This window comes from Pleurodeles waltl, chromosome 3_1, assembly GCF_031143425.1.
Source record: "Pleurodeles waltl isolate 20211129_DDA chromosome 3_1, aPleWal1.hap1.20221129, whole genome shotgun sequence".
NCBI classification, from domain to species: domain Eukaryota; kingdom Metazoa; phylum Chordata; class Amphibia; order Caudata; family Salamandridae; genus Pleurodeles; species Pleurodeles waltl.
The window spans coordinates 895549379-895569321 of NC_090440.1; the positions used below are offsets into that span (position 1 = coordinate 895549379).

Below are 19943 nucleotides of genomic sequence, written 5' to 3' on the forward strand. Positions count from 1 at the left end.
TTGACAAAAAATGGAGGACTGACAGAACCTGCACCAGAGGGGGAATTCCTGTGGGTTGGCGGATGGGGGACATCAGTGCTGGCTCCAGCTGGGCACACAGTTCATGTATAGTGGCTCGGTCAAGTCGGTATCGAAGTATTATATGACGTTCCTCCATTGTCGACAGGTCCACCAGCGGTCGGTACACGGGAGGATTCCTCCTTCTCCTCGCAAGTCCCAGCGGACGGTGCCTAGGAAGGACAACATGGAGCACAGAGTCAAGCAACCCACAGGTACGTTCACCCAGCTTGCACAGTAAAATAATTGCAATGCATTGAAAGGCTTGTATGAGTGGCAATGCACGGCCTAGGCCTGTGTGACGCAGTTGAAATTATGCCATGTGGGCCCTGGAAATGGCGGCTGCCTGACCTGAGAAGTGTGACAGTGGGATGTGAGGTCAATGCGCTGGCGTGGCACACCGTGGCGGGAGGCGGTCGAAGACCGCGGCGCCAAACCGCATTGGTTAACATTGAACCCTATGGGTTTCAGGAGCCAATGACTAGGTGCGCCGGCGGTCGCGGTACGCACCGCCGCGGGCGTGACCGCCATTTCCTATCTGATTAATCACTCGTGACCTGATCATCCACAGGAGAGGACCTATACTGCAAGTGCTGCTGTGAACTCGGTCTGGAAGAGACAATGGCTGCTGCGACTGGGGAAAGGGCCCCTGCCTTCACTACAGAAGAGTTGGAGAAACTTGTGGATGGGGTCCTGCCCCAGTATGCGCTACTCTACGGTCCTCCAGACCAACAGGTAAGTACACTGTGTGCACGTTGAATGGGCTATGCCTGTGTTGAGTGGAGTGGAGATTAGATGGTGGGGTGGGGAGACAATGACGAGTGCAAGGCACGACAGATGAGAGCATGTGCCACATGGCAAGGTAGGGGAGGGGGGGGGCAATCACATCTATCATGCGGAAAATTGATGATATTTCTAATTCCACCTTGTACATGTCAAATAGGTCAGCGCCCATCAGAAGATCGACATTTGGCATGCCATCGCCAAGGAAGTCCGGACCCTGGGGGTCCACAACAGACGGGGCACCCACTGCCGCAAGAGGTGGGAGGACATCCGCCGCGGGACCAGGAAGACCGCCGAGTCACTGCTGGGGATGGCCTCCCAACCTAGGAGGGGTGCCAGTCGTACCCTGACCCCCCTGATGTCCCGGATCCTGGCAGTGGCCTACCCCGATTTGGATGGGCGCGTGAGGATATCACAGCAGACACAAGGGGGTGAGTACCAGCACATTCTGCTATCTTTACGCGCAGTGGAGGTGTCTGGGTGGGGGAGGAGGCCTGTGGGTGACATTAGGCCAGGGCGCTTTCTGTAGTGTAGTCCTCTCCTTTAGCCATGTCCCTGTGCCCCCACCCCCCACCTCTGTAGGGTGACAAGTACAGCTATCCATGGTCCTGCATCACCCATGTGCGCGTTTGTTGGCCTAGTCACAAGTACTGAGTAGTGTACCCAGATTGCGCGGCTTAGTGCATGAGGCTCCTGTGTCTGTCCTCTCCGCCAACGGTGTTGACAATGCATGCACTAAACCTGTCTTTATTTCTCCCCCCACCCTTTTTCTTTATCTTCTTGTGCATGTGTGGATTAGCATCATCAGATGGAGGAGAATTGGCACCGGAGCACGAGGGAGCTGCAACTCACAAGGCCCCGGTGGGCCATGGCACAGACACCGAGGCCACCAGTGATACGGAGGGCAAGGGGAGCTTCACAACGGGGACCCGTGGTGACACCAGCGACACCGACACGTCCTCGGATGGGAACTCCCTAGCGGTGGCCGCAACATCCGTGCCCCCCGCCTCTACAGGTACAGCCGCCACCCAGCGCACCAGCTCCGCCCTCCCAGCAGCCCCTCAGCCTTCGCTCCGTGCCCGCTCGCCCAAGAAGGCGGGCATCTCCTTCGCCCCAGGCACCTCAGCCCCTGCCCGTTACCCCTGCTGCCCTCAGTGAGGAGGTCATTGACCTCCTGAGGACGCTCATTGTTGGGCAGTCTACCCTTTTGAATGCCATCCAGGGGGTAGAGAGGGAGGTGCATCGTAGCAATGCATACCTGGAGGGCATTCATTCGGGTCAGGCTGCCCATCAACGATCGTTCAATGCTCTGGCCTCAGCACTGACGGCAGCCATTGTCCCTGTTTCCAGCCTCCCTCTTCTAACTGCCTCCACCCTGTCTCTGTCTCCTGTTCCTCAGCCTATCCCATCCACACCATCAGACCAGCCTGCAACCTCAACACCCAAGGGCAGCTCATCCAGACATAAGCACCACAGATCACACAAACATTCAACCAAGCAACACCCAGATGCAGACATGCCAACAGCCACTACCACCTCTGTGTCCCCCACCTCCTCGTCTCCCTCCTCCCTCCCTGTGACGTCTCTACTCACACCTGCATGCACACCACCAACAGCCAGTACTTCCATCACCAGCACACCCTCCAGTACAGTCCGCACACGTGCAGTCACCACCCCCACTGCCATTTACACGTCCCGTGTCCTCTCCCACTGTGTCTGTCACCCCCTCTTCCAAGACACACAAACGCAGGCAGCCACCCACCCAACAGCCAACCACCTCACGACAGCCTCCAGCCCATGCACCTTTACCCAAGGACAGCACACCTGACTCTCCTACAACCACCTCCTCTTCCTCCACTCCCATAACCACTACACCTACCCTTTACCTTGGTCCTAAAAAACTTTACCTCTCCACTCTTGACCTCTTTCCCTCACCTGACCCACCCCCTCCATCTGCTAAGAGTCCCAAGAGCGCCTCAGCCACCACCAGCCCGGCTTCAAGGGTCACCGTAGTGCAGGGATTTTGGAGTTCCCCCTTTGCCAGCAGTGATACATCAGTCAGCAGCAAGGGGACAGCCAGCCCCCCCACCCCCTGGAAAGAGGACACGTAAAGTAAGGGGCCGCCACGAGAAGACTGACACGGCTGCCCCCAAGGACCAAAGTTCTGCCACTTCACCTGCCACAACATCCAGGGGAGGCAAGGCCCAGAGAGCCACATCGAAGGAGGGCAAGGGCAGCAGGGCGGAGAAGTCAGCCAGCGGGAGCGCGGACCAGGAGGGCCCCACAAGCCCCATCCCGGGTGTGAGGGAGGACACCCAAGGGCCCAGGACACTGTCACCGAAGGGTCCAGCAACTGCACGGTCGGAGGGCGACTGAGCAGGGAGTCCTGGCCAGGTCTGACTCCCTTGACTTACAGAACAAGCACCGCTGAACAGGGCCCCGCCGTGCAGAAAAACAGCGCTGAACAGGGCCCCGCCGTCCAGAAAGGCACCGCTGAACAGGGCCCCGCCGTCCAGAAAGGCATCGCTGAACAGGGCCCCGCCGTGCAGAAAGGCACCGCTGAACAGGGCCCCGCCGTGCAGAAAGGCACTGCTGAACAGGGCCCCGCCGTGCAGAAAGGCACCGCTGAACAGGGCCCCGCCGTCCAGAAAGGCACCGCTGAAGAGGGCCCCGCCGTCCAGAAAGGCACCGCTGAACAGGGCCCCGCCGTGCAGAAAGGCACCGCTGAACAGGGCCCCGCTGTGCAGAAAGGCACCGCTGAACAGGGCCCGCCGTCCAGAAAGGCACCGCTGAACAGGGCCCCGCCATGCAGAAAGGCACCGCTGAACAGGGCCCCGCCGTGCAGAAAGGCACCGCTGAACAGGGCCCCGCCGTGCAGAAAGGCACCGCTGAACAGGGCCCCGCCGTGCAGAAAGGCACCGCTGAACAGGGCCCCGCCAAGACAGGCACCGCTCCGCTGGGCCATTCCTGTCAAGCACCGCTCCGCTGGGCCCTTCCTGTCAAGCACCGCTCCGCTGGGCCCCGCCGTCTCAAGCACCGTTCCGCTGGGCCCCGCCGTCTCAAGCACCGTTCCGCTGGGCCCCGCCGTCTCAAGCACCGCTCCGCTGGGCCCTTCCTGTCAAGCACCGCTCCGCTGGGCCCCGCCGTCTCAAGCACCGCTCCGCTGGGCCCTTCATCTCAAGCACCGCTCCGCTGGGCCCTTCCTGTCAAGCACCGCTCCGCTGGGCCCCGCCGTCTCAAGCACCGCTCCGCTGGGCCCTTCATCTCAAGCACCGCTCCGCTCTTCCTGTCAAGCACCGCTCCGCTGGGCCCCGCCGTCTCAAGCACCGCTGGCCCAATGACAGTGCCGGTTCTGTGTCGAGCTACTGTTCACGCTGGACTCTGCCCACCCTGCCTCCTCCATTGCCTGTGGAGACTGTTATCCACTTGAGAGATTGTGGCTTTGCACTCCCCAGGATTCAACAGTGGGCAAGCCACCCACTGTAGAGACTTGTGAGACTCTGGCTTTGCACTCCCCAGGATTGAACAGTGGGCAAGCCACCCACTGTAGAGACTTGTGAGACTCTGGCTTTGCACTCCCCAGGATGGCACAGCGGGCATGGTGGCCCCTTCGTGGATCTGGCGTCGTGGACTCATGTGGCTGTGGTGCCCCCCCCCTTCCCTTCCCCCTGAGGTGCCTGTAGTTTTATCATCTGATGCCCCTGCAGTGTTCTCTCCAACGGACTCAGGTTTCCTGTGTGGGCTTTGCCCATGTGTTGATACACTTTGGCCCACGGACTGTTGAAATTTCAGTGACTGTGCTGGACTTATTGCCTCTATTTATCGGTTACGCAATGTTTAAACTTGAATTTTTTTTTTTCATTTTCCTATTTTACCATGACTTCAATGAACCTATTTTATACATAAATTTAGTTTCTCACTTTAATTATATCTTTTCATTATTCCGGGGGGGGTTTGGGTGGTGTCACTTTGACTTGGTGCTCTGAATTGGTGTGTAGATAGTTGGGGGGTGGGTGTATTGCGTATGTGTGTGCCCGTAACCCTTCCTCCTCCCCCTCCCCTGTGTCGTAGGTGCGGTACTCACCGTTGTCGTCTGCGCCGGAGTTCGTACTCGTGGTAGATGAGCAGGTAGACGAGAGCAGGTAGGATGTTCAATTCGGGCTCCATGCTGTCCTCCGTCCTCGTGGAGTGTCTAGAGGTGAGCGTTTTCCCGTTCGTAGTCTGTTTCCGCCGTGTTTTTATCAGCGGTGCTCCCGCCCCGGAAAAGGTGGCGGATTGGTGAGTTGTGATAGGGTGGGCGGTACGTTGTCTGCCACCTGCCTGTTGGCGGTGACCGCCGCGCTGTTTGTCTGTCCCGCCGTGGCGGTCGGAGTGTTAAAGTGGCGGGCTGTGTTGGCGTTTCCCGCCAGGGTCAGAATTCCATTTTTTTTACCGCCTGCCTGTTGGCGGGTTGGCCGCCGCTTTATCACCGACCGCCAGGGTTGGAATGACCCCCCAAGTTTACAAAATGAGCATTTCTCTGCATTTAAATACTTCTGTGCCTTACAGCCTGTCTCCAATCCACGTCTGGGCTGGGCAGGTTGACAGCTCCCTTGTGCATTTCACCCAAACACAACACAGGATATCCAGTCACACCTGCACTCATCTGCATACTGAATGGGACTTACTGGGCTGGAAGGATGGAGGAGCCTGACACATTTCAAAGGCTAGTGGCCTGGCCTCACACAATGGACTGACAAACACCCCTACTGGGACCCTGGCAGACAGACCAGCACTGAAAGGGGACCTTGTGCACTTCAAAACCACTCTGACTTCTCCCCCACTTCAAAGGCACTTTTGGGTGTATGACCTGGGTACCTGACCCCACTAACTCAGACACTTCCTGAGACAGACATACTGAACCAGATCCTGCAACCTGCCAAGAGGAGTTGCCAGGCTGCCCAAAGGACTCACCTGGACTGCTTTACTGTGAAGGAGTGCTGCCTTGCTGTTGCACTGCTGCTCTCTGGCTCTGCTGAGAAGTGCTCTCCAATGGCTTCGATTGAGATTACCTCCTGTTTCTGTAGTCTCAGGGCCAAAAAGACTTCTCTTCAAGGAAATTCCTTGTGCGGAGAAAATTGACGCACAGCCTGCCAGAACAGATGCACAGCTTGCGAAGCTGTGAAAGAATCGCTGCATCACCGAACTGGAACGACGCAGCCCCTGCGTTGCAGCCTGAATTTCGCCATACAGCCATACCTGATCAACACATTGCCGACCCAGAACGACACAGCCAGACTTCCTGCATGAGGAATCGATTCAACACCTGCCATGCGTCAAACTCTGACACATTGCCACACCGGATCGACGCAGCACCTGTGATTTCATCCTGCACACCCAGGATTGTCACGCATCGTCCCTGGGCATCAAAAGACCCTGCATCACAGTGAGGATCTAAGACTGCGTGCCAGAAATCAACGCAAAGCCCTTGCAGTTTGGGAGGAATCAAACGCATTACCTGTGCGCGTCAGGAAATCCGACGCACACCTTTCTTTTTCTCACAGATCTCCTTCTCTGCGGTCTTAGTGCGGGTAATTTTGACGCATACCAGGTACTTTGTGCACACAAGAGGCATTTGTTGATTTCTAAAAACTTAAGACACTTATCATTGCAAGAAGGATATTTCAACTTGTGCTTATTGTTAGAAATGGGGTCTTAGGTTGGCAGTCAGGTTACCCCCTTGTCTACGCAAGGACCCTCACTCTAGTCAGGGTAAGTCACACAATCCAAATTATCCTGTGCCCACCCTCTGGTAGCTTGGCCCTGAGCAGTCAGGCTTAACTTAGAAGGCAATGTGTAAAGTATTTGTGCAGTAAATCATGCACTAACACCATATAGCACCACAAAAATACTCCACACAGTGTTTAGAAAACTATATAATATGTATCTGGATAAATGCAGGTCAAAACAATTAAAATGCAATAAGTATATATTAAGATATCACAGAAAAAGTGATATAAAGTGTCTTAAGTCTTTTTAAAGCAAATAAAGCCTCTTTCAAGCACAAAGTACCTGGATTGTGTGAAAAATCTCCACAAAGGTCCGCAGAGAAGGAGAAGTATGGAAACAAAGTGGTGTGCATCGATTTCTCAGGCCGCACACGGCGATGTGTCATTTAGTTTCCATGCAGGGACGGCTGTGCATCCATTTCCGGTGCTCATTCGTGGATCCTCTTCGGGTTGTGGGGTTTTCAGACGCCCCGGGGTCTGTGCGTGGAATCCTGGGCTTGCACAGCGAAGTCACAAGTGATGCGTCGATCCGGTGGGCGCTGCGTAGAAGTTTCTCCCGCACGGCAGGCGCTGTGTTGTCCCAGGTCGTCTGTGCGTTGAACCAGTGGGCCATGCGTCGAAGTTTTGGTTGCAACACAGGCACCGCATCAATCTTCTCCTTGCGAAGTCACACTGCGTCGTTCCGGTTCGGCGTGCTGTGAATTTCTCACCGCAGGGCAGGCTTTGCGTTGTTTTTAGCAAGCTGTGTGTTGAATTTTCACCACACAGGGAGTCCAGTTGCAAGAGTAAAGTCTTTTTGGTCCTGAGACTTCAGAGAACAGGAGGCAAGCTCTATCCAAGCCCTTGGAGAGCACTTCACCACCACAGCCAAAGAGCAGCAAGGCAGCAGTCCTTCACAGAAAGCAGTCAGGTGAATCCTTTGGGCAGCCAGGCAGTTCTTCTTGGCAGGATGCAAGTTCTGGTTCCAGTTTTCTTCTCCAGGAAGTGTCTTAGTTGGAAGGGGCAGAGGCCCTGTTTACATACCCAAATGTGCCTTTGAAGTGGGGGAGACTTCAGAGTGGCTTAGAAGTGCACCAGGTCCCCTTTCAGTTCAATCCTGTCTGCCAGGGTTCCAGTAGGGGTGTGGCAGTCCTTTGTGTGAAGGCAGGCCCTCCACCCTCCCAGCCCAGGAAGACCCATTCAAAATGCAGATGTATGCAAGTCAGGCTGAGAATCCTGTGTATGGGGTGTGTCTGATTGAATGCAGAAGGAGCTGTCAACTAAACCCAGCCAGACGCAGATTTTAAGGCACAGAAAGATTTAAGTGCAGAGAAATGCTCACTTTCTAAAAGTGGCATTTCTATAATAATATTAAATCCAACTTCACCAGTCAGCAGGATTTTATATCACCATTCTGACCATACTAAATAGGACCTTCCTACTCCTTTCAGATAAGCAACTACCACTCAAACAATGTATGAGGGTAGCCAAAATGTTAGCCTATGAAGGGAGCAGGTCTCACAGCAGTGTAAAAACAAATTTAGGAGTTTTACACTACCAGGAAATGTAAACTACAGAGGTACACGTCCTGCCTTTTGCCTACACAGCACCCTGCGCCCTATGGGTTACCCAGGGCATACCTTAGTGGTGTCATATGTAGAAAAGGGGAGTTTTAGGCCTGGCAAGTACTTTTAAATGCCAAGTCGAATTGACAGTGAAACTGCACACAGGCCTTGCAATGGCAGGCCTGAGACAAGGTTAAGGGGCTACTTAAGTGGGTGGCACAATCAGTGCTGCCGGCCCACTAGTAGCATTTAATCCAGAGTCCCTGGGAAAATATAGTGCACACTACTAGGGACTTATAAGCAAATTAAATAGTCCAAATGGGTATGATCCAATATTACCATGTTCAAAGGGAGAGAGCATATGCACTTTATCACTGGTTAGCAGTGGTAAAGTGCGCCGAGTCTAAAAAACAGCAAAAAAAGTGTCCAAAAAGTGGAGGGAGGCAGGCAAAAAGTTAGGGGTGACCACCCTAAGGCTGTCAGGTCTAACACTTATCAACTCTTGATCGTTTTGACCTTAAATTTACTTAGATAAACAGATTATATTTTTCTAAACCTTTGTGGTGTTTTCAGTGTGTTATTGCATGATATACTGCACAAATACTTTACACATTGCCTTCTAAGTTAAGCCTGACTGCTCAGTGCCAAGCTACCAGAGGGTGGGCACAGGATAATTTGGTTTGTGTGTGACTTACCCTGACCAGAGAGAGGGCCCTTGCTTGGACAAGGGTGTATACCTCTGCCAACTAGAGACCCCATTTCTAACATATATTAACTTGGGCCTCCATTTATACAGTTTACTCCTTCCATTCGGATTTGCTATATGCTTGGTCTTCCATCCAATTTGTCTTATTTCTGTAACAAGACCCTGATCTACCTATTTTGCTTCTATGTATTCAAGAAACAAGACAATAAGATAAATTAAAATAATCTTTATAGTGGAACTTAGAGAAAGGATATTCACAAACCATCAATGACAAAGACAATAGGTTTTGCCTATGGAACCTATTGGCTTTGACAATGATTTTGGCAAGGTTGTACATTATGGTCAAATTGATAAAGAAAAAACAAATTCAAAAGCAAAAAAAAAGCGTCAATGACGCACAGCAACACTCATTTTGTAGGGACACACATGTAGATGTGTGCATGCATTTCATTTCTCATGCACACTACAAAATGAGGCGGTCGCCATTTTATTAAGTTTACCAATAACTGATTGGTGTGAGAAAGTGGTTTGTTGGGGTGGATTAGTGTCCATCAGAAGAATTACAATGACTAGCATATGATGTCCAGCTAAAACGTTCAGTAATTTAAACCAGATTTCAATCCATGGTAGCGATGGCACATATATGTATAGACAGGCTTAATGTATCAAAAATGAGTAAAGCATTTAGATTTAGCGCCACAGTTAAAAAGCCAAACACACCAAAATAAAACCCCATTCCAGTTTATAAAGCTAGAGTAAAATTAAATGAACACAATGACAACCAAAGAATAAAACTCCAGTAAGAGGAACTAGGGATATGATTTTTTTAAAGACTTAAATAAAAATAGCTCCAGAAGACACAAAGCTCCAATGCTAATCAACGGTCGCAGCATACTAACACATAGGCGCTATTTGAGGAAAACTGCAATAGAACAAGGAATGGATACAGAAATCAGATTTCCCTCACTACTGGATGGAAGTAGGTATGTTTGAAAAGGATTTTAAGTTCCTCCTAGAAAAGACACTTTGTCCTGTTTGAGGGAAACTTTTTTTCCATGTGGGCCAAACCTGAAATTCAATCAGACTCTATGGAACTGCTGATCAGACACTTTTCGTAGGTGGTCTCTTGAAGCTTTGTTAAAAAAAAAAGAAAAAAAAGAAAAGAAGATCTCAAACAACCACAGGAGGAGACTTCCAAAGCTGCCATGAAAAAAGGGGGAGCACTATGAAACTAACGGTATTAGTCAGATGGCAACAGCAAAGTCCAGCCCAGATCCAGTTGCCACTGGTAAGGTGGGAATCTTCACAAGAACGGCCTCCTTAGCTTTTTTGCTACCAAGGGGTTCAGCCACAGAATCCTTGGAAATAGTTTGGTCTGTGGATTTTCAAAATAAAGTGGGAGGGGGTCTCAAAATCCTCCGGTCCTTATTACAGGTCACAGATAATAAGTGAAGTAGGGTCAATCAGCCTGTTATCTTGTCACAAGTCCATAGTGTTCCAAGGACGGTTAGGTGGGGTGCAATTCGATAGGCTTCACCAGCAAGTGGGTGGGGGACACCTTAAGACGATTCTAGTTCCCTGAAGCTGGCGGTTTGAGTGGGGTGTGCACTATCACAATGTCCTACAAGATCTAACACTAAAATTTAGTGTGAAGCAGACACTGTACTCACAACAAACCCAGAGATGGACGTCTGGTAGGATAAAAGCAGGACCTTCACCAAACCAGAATGCCAGGACAATTCTTGTGTATCCCATGTTTGCTCTATTTGAAGTGTGCAAAACATTTACATGTGCTTCAGACAGATCTGTCATGCAGGATTTGGCACAGTGGTGTCAACAAGAGGGGCGGAGCCACCATCCTTCATATTCAATTGAGCGCAGAAGAGTCATCTCTGCCCATTCAGGTCAACCTGTGTGCTCCTGGGAGGAATTTCACACCTCTTCCCGGTCTGGTCACAAAGAGTTGGTAGAGTTTAACGCTAATTAGCCTTCTGACAGTTCAGGCAAGTTTCCCTAAAATTTATTAGAAGTCCGACTTCACCATTGAAGTAGATTTTTAATAAGGATTAAGTATATTAGTTTAACTTTTTTTTCTACCAGGTCCCATTTTACAGATACATTTTCCACAAGGGACAGCTAGGAATGCCACGGTGAAAATAGTGTTTAAGGCCTTGCCACTATATGGAGATGTACCATTCATTTTCTACACTTTTAAATTCCAGGCACCCTACCTTGTAGGCTTCAAGGATTCCATGAGGTGGATTACAAATATTTAAAAAGGAGGTTTTTATACGTTAAAATGGGTTAGTTTAACAGCTCACATTGCAACAGTCTAAATACAATGGACAGCCTGAATCTATGTTTTCTTCTGGCAAACTAGCTGATGGCACAATAAGTCCTATAGTCGACAGGTGGCATTTTGACTTGCCATGCTGTGGTGAATTTGCATCATATACTATGGCCTTATAAGGGAGTTAAATACACCAATCAGGGATTTGCCAATTTTCAAGTTTTAGAAGTCAGAGCACACACATTGGATGCTAGACAACAATGGCTTAGTGTGCAGAGTATGAAAACCAGCAATAAAATGTAAGAAAACATGTTGGGTGACCGTGCCAAAACGGGTATTTCCTCACTATTGGTAAATATTAAAAAAAAGGAAAAGGGAGTAGCGCAAAAGCACTTTTTCTTTTTTAAGGCAGAGGGGCTGGCAGCAATTTGCTGATTGGTCCTCAAAGCAAAAAAAAAAAATGGACAAAAATCCAATCACAGCGGGTCTGGAAGGCCATGGAGATGCGGGTGGAAACTAGAAATGGAGTGGGCAAGGGAGGGGAAATGCAGGCTATGAGGAAGGACAACATGGGTGAAAGTAAGATTTAGTAAGCAAAACAGAGTGCGGGAGAGAGAGAGGAAGTTTGACTGGTGGGAGACACCAGAGTGACAATTTGCAACATTAGGAAGACAACAGCAGAGAGCAAGACTGGTGTTAGACTTGGCATCCTTGGCGTGGTTTCCCCTAACTTTTTGCCTCTGCTTCCTATGTTGTTTTTGTGTGCTTGTCTTTTTTTGCTGTTTTTTTGTTCTGGACACTACCACTGTTGACCAGTTCTAAAGTTTGTGTTCCCTGTGTAAATTATTATATGTATAATTCACTTTCCATGATTGGCATATTTGATTGACTAGTAAGTCCATAGTAAAGTGCCCTAGAAGTGCATAGTGTCTGTAAATCAAATGCTACTAGTAGGCCTGCAGCACTGGTTGTGCCACCCACATGAGTAGCCCTGTAAACATGGCTCAGGCCTGCAGTGTCTGTGTGCGCAGTTTTAAAACTACCAATTCGACTTGGCAGTGTACCAACTTGCCAGGCCTAAACCTTCTCTTTTTCTACATGTAAGGCACCCCTACGGTAGGCCCCAGATAGCCCCTTTGGCTGGGTACAGTGTATGTAAAATGTGGGACTTGTACTGATGTGTTTTACATGTCCTAACAGTGAAATACTGCTAAATTCAGTTGTCTCTGTTGCAAGGCCTCTCTCTCTCAAAGGTTAACATCGAGGCTGCCTTTGAATCTTATTAAAGTGCAGATTCACTTTGGGAGCAGATAGAAATGTGGAGTTTAGGGTCCTTAAACTAAGTTTTAAAATACATCTTTTAGAAAAGTTTGTTTGTAGGTTGTCTGTTTGAAAATGCCACTTTTAGAAAGTAGCATTTTCTTGCTTAAGCCATTCTGTGACTGCATGTTTGAGTATTGCCTGTTTGTCAGACAGACAGTTGGGCTGTTTGTGAATCTCCTCTAGACAGTGACACAAAGGGAGTTGGAGTGCAGCCTGCATATCCTGATGAGCCATCTGGGCTGGATGGGAAGGGAGGAGTGGTCACTTACACCTGAATGGGATGTGCCTGTCCTCACAATGCAGTCTCCAACCCCCTGGGGCAAGGAGGATCTTGCAAAACAAGAGACTTCCCTTTGAAGTTTGTCAACTTCAAAGGTAGAAAGGGATAACTATTGGACCCAAAACCCCTGAAAATCAGATTACTTCTGGAACCAAGAGGAACCTCTGCCAAGGAGAAGAGCTGGAGGAGTACTGCCCCTTTGCCTGTGCTTTGGTGGGTTGGCCTGCAGTAGCTGCTTCTGCCTGAAAGAGGACAAAGACTGACTTGTGTGACTTCCTACTGGTGAAGAATCTTCAGAGGCTTTAATTGAGCTTGCCTCCTGTTGTTGAAGTCTCAGTGACATCAAAGACTTCTCTCAGCAAGCACCTGGACTCTGCTGAGACTCCAGCCCTGCCAAGTGGTGCCCTTACCTGTCTCTGGGCCCTTGAAAGGTGAAGCTGGTGGTAAAGGACAGAAATCCACACAGACCGCTGTGCAAGGAAATTTGACGTCAATCCGCAACGCAGCTGACAAACGACAAGCTGCCGGCCTTGCGGCTAAAATAGATGCTCCACCTGCATCGCAGCTGGGAGAGCGACACATTGCGGGTGGAGAAACAACACGCAAAACCCACTAGCAGCTGCTGATAACGACACAAACCCCACACAGCGTGGTTTCCTGACACCATGTAACTGGATTTTGAACACAACATCGCTTGGCAGAAAAAATCAACGCAAAGCATGCCCAGACCTGAGATGCCCGCCTGGGAATCGATGCATTGCTCTCTTGCAGGAGAGAAATACACTGCACGCCGACCCGATCGGAGAAGAAACGCTGCACAGTCTTGCTAGAGAGTGAGAAATCGATGCATCGCTGCCCTTCTTCGACGCAGGCTCACCCATGCAGCTTTATTTTTTAAACTAATCAGGTACTTTGTGTAACAGCGGTCTCACTGTTTTCTAAAGATTAAGACTTATTCTTTTTAAAACTCATATCTTGACTTGTGTATGTTTGATTTTTTTTGTTTTGGTCTTCTTTATGTGGTGTCCATTTTGTTGTGTTCTCACTGTATTACTGTTTGTGTTGGTACAAATACTTTACACATTGCTTTTGTGGTTAAGCCTTTCTGCTTGGGCCAAGCTACCAAGTGTGTGAGTGAGGGTTAATCAGGTGTGTTTCTCCTTTACCCGGACAAGAGTGAGGGTCCCTGCTTGGACAGAGTGCAAACTGACTACCAACCAGAGACCCCATTTCTAACTGGTATTTGGCAGGAGGAGAAGCACACAAGGGAGAGTCATAGAAGACCCATTTGCTCTCAGAGTGCTTAAGCAAAAAACAAAACAAACAAAAAAAAAAACTTGAGCAATTGAAGGATAATAGCCCACCAATCAGATAGAGTAGGGAGCCTATTCTTCAGGGGAGTAACAAAGACTGACAAGCTGGGATAAGGAAAATTATTGACTAAGAAGCAATCAAATGAGAGAGGACACTGCCAACCAAGGGTAAGCAATGGACAGCCTGCAAGTTGTTGGTAAGGCCACAATAGCTTGCGAAATCTGGTAAGCTTAACCTAAAAAGATGTAGTAAGTCAAATAATCATGAAACTGACAAAGGAACCTTGTATTTTTTTTCTCACCCTAAATTATTTTTTCAGAGCACCTTCTCTTCCCCTACCTACAATGGGAGAATAGGTTTAACCGCATTTTCTTCTCACATTATGACCTATACGTACTCCACAAATCTTCACAGTTAATTTAAGGATAGGCTAATGTGAGCAGATGTGTTACCAAACATTTGTACATTTCCTTAAAGTTGGCAGCTGAAGGGGGTGTCACAATGACAATCCTACCCACCACGTCCAATGAATAATCGGTGTGTACATTTGAAAGTGTCGCTGAAACAGACTAATCCTTTTGTTATGGCTTATTTGTGCTCGAAAAAGCAGTTTCACCAAGGTTTTGCTGCATATTGTAAGCATACATGCATAGAACATATTTAATCAGTTTCATTCTCTGCACTAAAGCATAAAAGCCACAGCCTTGCCGTGTAGTCAGCAGCAAGTGTGTGTGTGGGAGTGAGTGAGTGGGTCCTCTGCCTCCACTGCAGCTACTGGCACCCAAACCTGCCCTGTGGCCAATCTGAATGCTGCTGGCAGCATGACTGCAGCATTGGGATTGGCCAGAGTGCCAAGTCAGGGCACTCCTAGGTAGAGTGGGAGTCTCTGCGGGGTTGGAGAGAGCACAGTGGGCATATGTGTTTGGCCAACAAAAGACAGATGTCCAAACACACATGGGCATTGAGTGCTCGCCATTGCCCGTGGCCCTGCCCCTTTTACAATAAAAAATAAATGTGGTTTATCTTTTTATTGTAACAGTTGTACGGCTGCTGCTGCTGGTGGGGCCATGCTCCGCAGCCATAGCAGAAGAGCTGCACCTGGTCAGCAGTTTTAATGTTTCGTATTGTAAGACAAAGCAAGCCCTGCCACGACTTTTTCCTGCTTTCAGGGGAATGCACACGAGTGGACACTTCTTTGCGTTTGTTCAGCCACATGAAGTTCATTTGTATTTGTGTTGCCCTTGAACGTGGTCTCAGATAGTGGTAAGGACTGTAAAGTTTCAGTGCCACAATCCACATCATGCACAATAACTGATATTTTATGGTTTCATCCATGTTATTTTATAATAATTTTGTGTTGTATTGAGCCATTGTGACGTACATTACATCCATGTGTAAAATACGCATTTTCGTAATTTCACTGGAGTAATTTCTAAGCATATGCTTAAATTATTTTGAGGCTGTGCTAAAGTTAAGAGGTGAATGCTCAACGCTCGAATAGGTACAGATGTATACAAGATGGCAGGTGGACTGGGGATGGTATTTGGAGGATAAATGCATTCCTTTGCGGTGACATTTCCATCTTTATGCCACTAAAGTAAATGAGTCAATCAATAGTACGTTAGTAAAGGAACACCATTTCGAAGATCAACATACAAAATGAAGTGCCAAATTTCCTGCAGTCACAGACAAATGAGCAAATTGGTGTGACATTGAAGTTGCGCCAGCATGACTGACATTTAATGCCCTAGGAAAAAAAACACTTCAAGATTAGTTGTACAGTTCCTCAATATATACAGGATGCATTCAAATCAGCATAAAAAACTGAACTCTGAAAAAAGATTCATCACCCAATAAGGATCGGCCTAGATCATATACTTTGAAATGAAGAACACACAAATACCAAATGTAACTCTTTAATTCGTCATTAACAACATAGCATATAAAATGTTTTTTTTTTTTTTTTTTACATTTTGTGAATAATACAATTTAGACACGCATAATTAGGTTTACAAAAGAAAAAGGTAGTGGGGCAAAAGTGCAGTTTGTTTTTTGGAGGGTCAGAAAAAACAACCACAAAAATGCAGGGGCAGGCAGAAGAGCCCATACTTGGCTTAGCGATCCTTACATAAAACCAAAGGAGTTTCAAATGTTATCCTTATGCAGTCAGTACCAACAACTATCAGCAACGTGCTGAGAACGTCCATTATCTGTTGAATCCTTTTTGACCGTGAGCCTCATTTCTTGCCCTTTTTAAGGGACTTCTTTTCAATGTTATCCTGAGGTCCTTCAGACTCTTCCACAACTTGCTCTTTCTGAAATGACACACAGAAAAGATGGTAAACACACGAAGCCCGTTAAACAGACCATTACTGAGAGCAGAAGCAGTTAACAACAGTTGCTGGCCTCCATTCAAATTATTATGCGAGTAACAGACAAGAATCAGAATTACTGACTCGCTCTTTGGACAGGAATAGCATTAGCACAGTAATACACAGTCGGCCAAATCCTTTCTCCTGCCTCCCTACAAAGAGCTACAGCGGAGGGCCTTCACTTGTAGTCACAACTGTTTTTCGAACAATGCAGTTGGCGGTCCTTTTCTCTGAATTGAATTGAGTCAATACCCATGAATGACCCATTTACCTACCACCTGTGCAGGTAGAGTAGTATTTTTTTTCCTGCTAGAAAAATCACAATTCACCCACCACTACCATCCAAGTGGTACACATTCTGTAACAATGATAGAACTATGCCTCGCCCAAGACAGCAGATATTAAACCTGCACACAATCGTCAAGGTGCCTTGAGATTCAGTAGCCATTCAAGAATAACTTTTCACTTCAAAATAATGCCCTCCCCCATAATATTAACACCGATTGAATACAATCACCTATGTGCTTTTGTACTTTAATGTTTTCAATTGACAGAAACCTTAAGGAATGCTTTCCTATATAACTACACACAATGAAATCTTATTAATGAAAAGAAAAAAGAAAAGCAAAAAAATGTGTTCTGACTCACTGTCGTGGCATATTATATAGGCTCCAAGTAGTCATGGCCCAGGACTACGGAATCTCTCAGCATGGTTGGGCCCTTAGCCGAAAAATACTTTAACCAAACAAAGTACATAAATAATCGAGCACAGTTGTAGAGGAGACGAATTACAGTAGTGTGATAGTATGTAATCAGATTAAATAAATGAGTGATGCACTCAAAAGAAGAAATGCTATGGAGAACACTGCATCTCCTGCTCTTAGGCCACTCCAGGGAGAACATCACTGTTGTGGTGTTAGCACTATTGCAAAATATCTTATGCAAATATCGACGTAAATCTAGCAACAGATGACTCCATCAAGCAAGATTCACCTTCTTCCTTCCCCTCTTCGACTTTTCCTGAACAGGGAGAGTTGTTTCCACTTCATCACTGGCATTTTCACTTCCAACAAATTGAAGAGGTTTTTTTGGCCGCCCTCTCTTTTTGGGTTTTGCTGAATCATCTCCTTTGGCCGTTTCTGGTTTTGAATCTGTTGCATTGACATCTTGCTTTGACTTAATTGCATCACCTTCAGGCATGTCAGGCTCCTTAAAACAAAAATTAGAAGTTTAGAATTCTTCTTGAATTAGCAAAGTAATATTCATTGATATGAGAGTATCAAATAATTGTTGGCAAATCTACAACATTTCTAGTTCAAATATTCACCCCATAACGATATATAAAAATAAAAAAACATTTTTTATTCAAGATATTCAACCACTCAAATTCTTCCAGAGCGGACAATTCACTACTTCACATGATGCTAGAAACAGTGTGTGTTTTCAGTGTTTACAGGAGGATACAAACTTTTAGGAATTCTTTGTGCATTCTGTTGCCTTTTAGTATCGACTCCTGACCTCAGAAGCATGCATCAGTATGTGGACCAGGTCAAGTAAATGATGGAAGTAGCCATGTGAAAAAAACGTATATCTTACTTAAAAGATTTTAGACCTCAGGTCTGTCACTTGAAAGCTGTTTAGAATATTACTAATTTGAAAATCACATGAACACATAAGTCAGGGCCTTTCTCCACTAAGGCAAACCCCCTACAATTTTGCCTCTCTTGAACCTCTAAACTTTGGAGGTATTACTATGAAATGCTATTTTCATAATTACCTTTGTGAAAACCCATGTTCTGTAACCTCATGTGTTTTGCATTTTGTTTTTGGAACCTTGTGTCCCTAAATACTTCTGGTAGAGACAAGAGTTATGCAATACCCAATGCTTCCTATTGCAAACACAAAGGAAATCTCAAGGTGTCTTTGGGCCATCAGTGAATGCCAAGATTTGAGAAATTATGAAAGCTTAGATAAAGTGTGTGCAACTCATCAGTACATGTCCGGGGTTTAAGGTCCAGACCCAAACAATAGGACATGTTTTACATTCTCATGGGTTGGGAGAATTAATTATTAAAAATGCTTTCATTAATTCATGGCCACGCCATGACCATACAGAAAGAAATTAGGTTTATTTGCGTGTAGACTGACTATAGCTAAAGTACGCCTACATTTTTAGTATCGGCAATGACTTACCATCTTGTATTGTGACATGAGCATTTTGCTGCTGGGCGAGCTAGAGTTTTAATTCTCAATGTTCTTTTGCCTCCTTTCCCATGTGAAGAGATATTTTCTATTCTTTGTGATTATCGTGAAATGTTTTAATGAATAGCGCATTCAAGAAAACCCCTCCATTGTGTGCAGGCTAGTCCTTGCACCTTATGTTACCAGTAGTGTAAGTTTGAAGAACACAGAGAGAAGCTTCTACTGTGAGAAAACTTGAAAACATAACAAGCATGTAAAAGTATCATTTTGCTTTAACCTGATTAGACAGACTTAGGAGAGTGGTGTGTAGGGGGCGCAAAATGTTAGAAGTGGTGTTTCTTTAGAGCAGACTAAAGAGCAATATAGAGCAGGGAAGGATATTTAGAGTACTCAGAGGACTGAATTGTTGTCCTTCCCTTTGAGGCGATGTTAGAAATGGGGTCTTTGGCTGGCAGTCAGGTTGCCCCCTGTCAAAGCAAGCACCCTCACTCTAGTCAGGGTAAAGGAGAATCACCCTCAGCTAACCCCAGCTCACCCCGTTGGTAGCTTGCCATGAGCAAGCAGGCTTATCTTCAGAGTCTAGGTGTAAAGTATTTGTACCAACACACAGTAACTCAATGAAAACACTACAAAATGACAACACAGGTTTAGAAAAATAGGAAATATTTATCTAAACAAAACGACAAAAATCCAACATACACAAGTCAAGTTATTAATTTTAAAAGCAAGAGTTTTAAATCCTTTTGTAAATAGTAAAAACACTGTCAGTGTTGAAAAGTACCTGGGTAGCGTCTAAATAACAAGCACGGGCGAGTGTGCGTCAAAAAAGGTGAGGGAAGCATCGATTTCTCACCCGCAAGCGAGACCCTGCGTTGTTTCTCCATCGCCAGTCAGGTCGGCGTGCGTTGTTTTTCCTCTCTGCAGGAGAGCGATGCGTCGATCCGGGCAGCACTCTGGTCTGGGCAGGCGTTCCATCGTTTTTCCGCACCCAGCAAGGTTTGCGTCAAAAATCCTGCTGCATGGTATCAGCAAAACCGCGCTGTGTGGGTTGCGATGTTACCAGCTTTCATTAATGGTGTGAGGCATTGTTTCTCCAGCTGCTTGGGTCAATCTTCCAGCCGCGCTGCAGGCAGTGCGTCGATTTCAGCAGCAAAGCCGCCGGCGCATCGTTTCTTCAGCTGCGTCTCAGGGGGTGCGTCTAAACTTTCCCCGCACGGCGATCAGTGTGTGAATTTTCAATCTTAGTCTGCCAACTTCACCTGTCAAGGTCCCAGGAAGTGGATAGGGCACCACTTGGCAGGGCA

At 47.3% G+C, this 19943-nt stretch overlaps 1 protein-coding gene across 1 annotated transcript in view; it reads right to left on the reverse strand.

Annotated features, from left to right (window-relative positions):
• Window positions 1-16020: 16020 nt before the first annotated feature.
• Window positions 16021-19943, reverse strand: part of LOC138283278 (uncharacterized) — a 177402-nt gene continuing 173479 nt past the window's right edge. The window contains exons 4-5 of the mRNA XM_069221300.1: window positions 17431-17646; window positions 16021-16380 (exon numbers count right to left, since the gene is read on the reverse strand). Of these exons, the coding sequence (XP_069077401.1) occupies window positions 16303-16380; window positions 17431-17646 (294 nt within the window). The 3' untranslated portion in view covers window positions 16021-16302. The remainder of the gene's footprint in view (window positions 16381-17430; window positions 17647-19943) is intronic.